Raw genomic sequence first — 6,165 nt, forward strand, 5'->3', positions numbered from 1 at the left:
CACAGACCTCAAGGCATGCAGGGCAGCCTGGCCCTGGGAACTCTGCAGCTCATTTGTGCAGCTGGGCAAGGCAGTCAGCAAAGGGTTAAAGTCCCCCCGCCTCTCCCTTCATAAGCAACAATTTTTCAAGAAATTCTGGATGCTCATAAAGAGCCTTTAGGGATAGACAGCCACAAACTCCCTCCAAGCCGCTCAGAGGAGAAAGGAGAATTAACATCCCCCAGCCCTCACTCCAGCCTGCCACTGGTACACCCTCACTGAGGATGGGGCTGAATCCAGCCTGGAAGAAAATTTCTTCCTTCTCCTGTGTTTTCCAAAGCAGGTGTTGGGATGCAGAGGTGCAGCGCTGTGCCTTGGCAGTGAGTGAGCCTGTCCCAGCCTCATGTGTGCCCCTGACACATCCCTCCCGTCCTAAGCAGTGCCAGTGCCACAGCTGAGGCACCTGGAAATAAGCCCTGTGGGTTATTTAGGGAGCCTGGCTCTGAGTGGATGACCCTGGAGGTGGATATGCAGCTGCAGGTGTTGGCACTGCCACCCCAGCAGCATTGCAGGAGGCTCAGCCCGTGCCTGGCACCGGGGTCACAGCACCTACAGCAGTTTCACGCACTCGCCGGAGTGACCATCCCATCCCGGAGCTGCCGTCCCATCCTGGAGCCCAGCCTGTTCCCAGGGATCGTTACCAGGAGCTCGTGTGTTTGCTTGCAAACAGAGCAGGAGCGGGAGCCAGGCGCTCGTGTTTGTGTGCCTGCGGTTGCTCAGGCAACTCGGGGCCAGCCAGAAGCTGCCAAAATCCTCGGTGGCCGGGGCCAAGCCCCCGGCACAGCTGCCCTGGGCCGGCGTGGCCGCCCGAGCCGCCTCTGCCCGGCCGGGCGAGCGGCCAGAGGGGCTCCGGCCGCTCGGTGCACGAACACAACCAGAGCGGAGCGTCAGTGCGGACGGGGTTTATTGCAGAGCCGGGTTACAGCGTGGGCCTGCAGCATCCTTTGGTTTGGGCTTCACGAAGGCAGCGGGGAGGCCACGGGGGTTCAGGTCGGAGACCTTTGCCGATGGCCAGGCGACACCAAACTCTCCCGGGGTGCATCCCGGGGCTGGCCCGGGAGCGTCCCGGCAGCTCGGGCACAAGCGGCACCGCGGGGTCCGAGCGTCCCGAGCTGGGCAAGCGGCAGGGCCGGGCAGCCTCGGGGCGAGGGCACCGTGCGGGCGAAGGAGGCGGCTGTGGTGCGACTGCTGCGGGGTTAAGGCAGGTCCCCGGGAGGGGAGGACGGGCGGCGGCCCCCGGTGGGACAAGGGAGGGTGCCCCTAAGCCGGGGCTGAGGTAGGGAAGGTCTGGGTGCCGGCGGGGCAGGGAGCCCTGAGGAGCAGCGCTGTTAGTACGCGTGGGGCTGGGTGACAGCACGGGGGACACGGGAGGGGCGGGGGATCACACACGGGTGGGGCAGAGCTCGCGGCCCGGCGACTTCCCCGGCTCCCCCCGGGGGCATCCCGACATCCCGGCAGCCCGGGCCGGCTCCGGGCCCCACCTCACGGGCACGTCCCAGGGCTGGGCACCGACCCCACGGCCGGCGCGCAGGGACCGGGGCGGTGGCGCCACGGGCACCGTCCCTACTTTTTGACTTTGGCGTCGTAGGTGCCCGCGTTCTTGTAGGCACTGACGTAGCCGCTGTTGTCCACGATGTTCTCCCGCCCGCTCTTGCCCTTGCCCTTGCCGCTCTCGTCGAAGCGTTCCTTGTGGGAGCCCGTGTACTTGGAGGTGTCCGTCAGCCTCTCCACGGCTCCTACCGTCTTGGCTTTCTGCAGTGGGGAGATGGGACATGGGAGACAAGAAGATGCTCCATCCCATGTCCCACACAAGTTCCATCCCTCACCCCACACAAGTTCCTGGCACCCACCAAAGACTCTGCTGTGCCCTCTGTGCCCTATGAAACCCTCGGGTCCCCCCCACACCCAGGGCCATGGGGTCTCCTAGAAAGCACCTGCACAGTGGGCAGAGCTCCATCCTCCCCTCCTGATGATCACTCCTGTTCCCACAGACCAGGGGCTCCTCACTCACCGTGACACCCACGTTAATGGGCTCCTTCCCTGCCACCAGCTGGCAGATGGCTTCATACGCCTCCTCTTTGCTCTTGTCCTTAAACCTCTTGGGGGCCAGCTCCTCCAGCGCCTTCTTGAACTCCTCGTAGTTGATGACACGAGCTGTCTTCCCTCTGCAAGAACAAAACTCAGGCTGCCACCAGCACGTCTTTGGGTTATGCCTCCAAATGGGATGAGATGCATCAGAGACCCTAACTTTGTCCTATACCACCCTCGAGTCCCTCACCTACTTCTGAAATTCAGCTACAGCTGAATGGGCTGGGCTGGCTGGGCACAGCTGGTGCTGAGCTCAGGAGCTTTTCAGCCACATGCTGCTGAAGTCCCTGATACCAAACACCAGGATGCATGGAAGTGCTCTAGGACTTGGTGCTGCTGTCAGGAGAGGAGTGCATCCACTCCCACTGCTCCCTGCCTGCCTGGGTTGCCCACCATACTCTCTCCCCTGGCAGGCATCAAACAATCCTCCAGTCAAATTTGGAAGGATGTGCACAGAGCATCTCTCCCCTGAGCTCCTGGTCCTCATCTCTGAGCCAGCACAGCAACCTGCTCTCCTACACCCCAAAAACCTCCCAGTGCTCAGCTCCACCTGACCCAACCCAGAACACGGGAATTCCTGGACAGAGCACAAGGAGGAAGCAGGTTCTCCACCTGTCCTTGTTCCCACACCCTGGTGTGGAGTATGAAGCATCATTGTGTCCTCAGGGACCCTAAAAGCAATTCCAGGTGCTTTTTAGCCCTTCAAGCTGCACTTTTACAGCCATGGACCATGGTCCTCCCCAAGCTTGGGCATTGGCTGGCCAGGCCCAGAGAAGGGCCAGATCATATGGGACAACCCTGAGCACCTTCCTTTGCTCCCTGTGGCACTTCTTGAGAGATGGGAACCTGGCAGAGCCAACCACACCCACCCCAATTCTTGGAGTGGGAGCAGGGGCACAATATCTGCACCAAATCTGAGCCTCTCACCCCCAGATTTGGGTTGATTTATTATTAGGTCTTGCAAAAGCAGCCACGTGAAGGTGGGACACTGCAGGACAGCGCCCACAGCCCCGTGACAAGTGGGATGGACAGCCTGGGCCCACAGCAGGGGCAGCACAGCTCTGTGGGGACCCCCACACCCTGCCCATACTGCAAAGGCATCCAAGTCACTTACTTCACCTTGGAGAAGACAATGTCCACGTCGGTGCTGGTGACGCTTTTGCCGTCGGTGACTTTGCAGTCTTTGCACAGCTTAGCCCAGTTCTTCCCGTTCATCTCCTGCCCCGTGGCCTTGGTGTCGCCGTAGATGGCGAATTTGCGGAAGCTCTCTTCCAGGGATGCCATCTCAGCATTCCCGGCCATGGGGCTGCAGGACAGGGGGCAGAAGGGCCCGGCACACTCAGGCTCCTGCTGGCTGCAGGGCAGAGCTCAGCTGGCTGCTCGAAGGCCCTCGAGGGCAGCAGGAGGAGGAGGAGGAGGAGGAGGAAGGCTGGCGAGGGTGGAGGCTCTGCAGCAGGATCGGGGTGTTGGCAGCACCTGCGGGCGTGGGGTGAGGGCTGAGAGCAGGCTCGGATGAGCCCCGAGGCCAAAAGCCAAGAACGTGTCTTGGGGAACGGAGGCTCCTGGTGGAGAGCTGTCAGCAGCGAGGCTGTCGGCTCCGGGGCTGGCGGGGAGTGAGTGCATCAGCCTGTCCCCTCGGGAGTGCTCTCCGGGAATGACGCAATGCGGCCGCCTTCCTCCCGCTCGCACAACGGGAGAACCGGCGGTGCCGCCTGCCTTCAGCCCCACCTCTCCCCTGCCTCCATCCCCCTGTGCGGAGCTGGCAGCACCCCAGCCCTGTGACCTGCCCCCAGGGCTGGACCAAGCGTGATGCCCTGCAGGGTGACAAGTAGCCAACAAGTCTCTGTAGCCCGTGGTGGCACTGTTGCTGCTGCCCCATCCCCGCTTGCCATCGCCTCGCCAGCCTCGCCCTGGCGGCTCAGCATCCCTCACCACGCGCCGAGCGCTCCCAGCATCCCAACCAGGGCTGGGCACGGCCGTGCTCCAGGGAGCTCCAGCACCCAGGGAGTTCTCCGGCACCCCGAGGTGCAGAGCGGGTACCTCACCCGATGGGTGCCCGGGCAAAAGAGGCTGGGATGGGGCCCCGGAGCCTCGGCGAGGGCCGGGGAGTGGTCCCTAAGACCGTCGCTAGGGAGGATGGGCGTTGCCTGGCGACCGTCGCTAAGGAGGCGCGGCGGGGCGGGGATGCCGCCGGTCGGTCCCGGCCTCGTCCTCCCGCGGGCTCCCGCCGCCCCGGGCCCGCACGGCCCCGCAGCGCCGGCCCGGGCTCCACCCGCCCGGCCGGGAGGCGGCTGCGGGATGCCGGGGCAGCGACGACCCCCGCCCGCCCTCCCCCCGGGTTTTGTCCCTCCCCGCGCAGTGGCCCCGGAGGGGACGGGCACCGGAGGCGTGCGGGGAGCCCCGGTCGCTCGGTCACTCACCTCCCGGTCACCCGCTCCCCTCGCGGCGCCGCGCTGCGAGGCGGGCGGGGCGGCCGCCGCCGCCGTTTAAGGCGCCGCCATGGCACGGGAGGGGCCGGGCCGCCCCCGCCCGCCCCCCGGGCCGGCACGGCGGGAGCGCCTCGGGGCGGGGAGACGGAGCCCGGAGCGCCGCTGGGACTCTCCACCACGCCGTGAAGCCCCTCTGCTTCCCCAGAGACCTTACCGGCACCTGGCCGGTCTTTCCTACACTCCACGAGGTCTTTCCATCACCCTACAGAGCCCCAGGGTTGTCCCACAAGGTTCGTTTAGCAGCCCCCATAGACCCACAAGGTCTCTCCACCACCCCCTCAGCTCAGGCTCCCCCTGGCACCCCTGTGTGCTTTACCCTACAGCCCCTGCCCCACACAGCCACCGTGCCCCCCATAGATGGACCTTGGGGGGTGACACCACGGACCAAAGCCTCTGCCCAGGCTGAGGAGGCAATGCCAACCCCTCTGGTGTGTCAGGGACCCGGTGAGCACCTGTGGCCCAGTGAGACACCCTTGGAGCAGCCAGATGCCAGCGCTGCCCACCCTGGCAGCCCGGAGCATGACCACACGCAGGGCTCCCAGTGGGTGCTGCGAGCTGAGGCAGTACCCAAATATTGTGGTTGTCATGGAGCCCCAACACAAGCCACATCTCTTACTCACTCAGCTGTTTGCCCACAGCCTGCTTTGATCCCAGTGCCCTGCTGGCATGGCTCAGGGGGTGCAGGGCATTGTGAGTGATCAGCTGCAGCACCAGCAGGAGCTGTGCACAGCCAGGACACACAGTGTGGGATTTGCTGCTGCCTTGGGGTCCTGTGGACAAATCAGCAGCTTTGGGAACCGGGAAGCGGCTCAAGCATCAGTCTTTGGCACCCTGTGGTCTGTCTGCTCTGGTCCCTGTGCAGGGAAGCCACAGGTTAAGGACAAATACAGGTGTCCCCATGGCTGAGCTGTCCCAGGCCATCAGTTCTGCTTGTGCACCCAGAGCATTTTGCTGTGGGGCACAGCCCTAGTGACAACCTCCCCCACCTGTTCCCTCCTAGGACACTGTTGACAGTTCTTGACTGGACAAAGCCATGAGCAACCCACTCACACTGATTCTCTCTTGGATTAAGGTCTGGAGGCCTCCAGAGGTAAGCACCAGCCAGCTCTGGGAGTTGGGATCACTAACTTTACCACACACTTCAGAGGTGAGTGCCAGGGCTGGTGGCAGAAGCCCCAGGTGTGTCACAGTCCCTGGCCACTTTGGGTAGGCCCAGCTGGTCAGACACATGAAGGACCCCACTTTATGATGCCCCCCAACCAACCCTGTGGCCCCTCCATCACCCTGTCACAGCCCAGCCAGAGGCAGGGGGGCAAGGACATCCTGGAGGGGACAGTCCAGAGTGGGAAGGGCAAGTGTGGAGGCTCACCTGATGCCAGAGTTCAGGGACTTCTCTCCGAGTGTTTTTCCTCTCTCTGGTTAGTCCTGGTAGAATTCAGACATGGCCAGAGAGCCTGGGAGCTACATGGAGGAGGTGGCACCAGGAGGACTCTCCTGATCACACATTCATCCTGCTCCTTATACAATATGAGAGCAGGTTCCAAAGTGC

At 63.6% G+C, this 6,165-nt stretch overlaps 1 protein-coding gene across 1 annotated transcript; it reads right to left on the reverse strand.

Moving 5' to 3' along the window:
- Positions 1–1,466: 1,466 nt before the first annotated feature.
- TPPP3 (tubulin polymerization promoting protein family member 3) lies at positions 1,467–3,572 on the reverse strand. The gene is made up of 3 exons (XM_021541061.3): positions 3,242–3,572; positions 2,051–2,204; positions 1,467–1,791 (listed from the first exon to the last, which is right to left on the reverse strand). Exons 1-3 carry the CDS (start codon positions 3,427–3,429, stop codon positions 1,603–1,605), a joined length of 531 nt encoding a protein of 176 aa, XP_021396736.1. The 5' UTR covers positions 3,430–3,572; the 3' UTR covers positions 1,467–1,602.
- Positions 3,573–6,165: the final 2,593 nt, after the last annotated feature.

The sequence above is a fragment of the Lonchura striata genome, chromosome 11 (assembly GCF_050655825.1).
Source record: "Lonchura striata isolate lonStrDom1 chromosome 11, ASM5065582v1, whole genome shotgun sequence".
Taxonomy (NCBI): domain Eukaryota; kingdom Metazoa; phylum Chordata; class Aves; order Passeriformes; family Estrildidae; genus Lonchura; species Lonchura striata.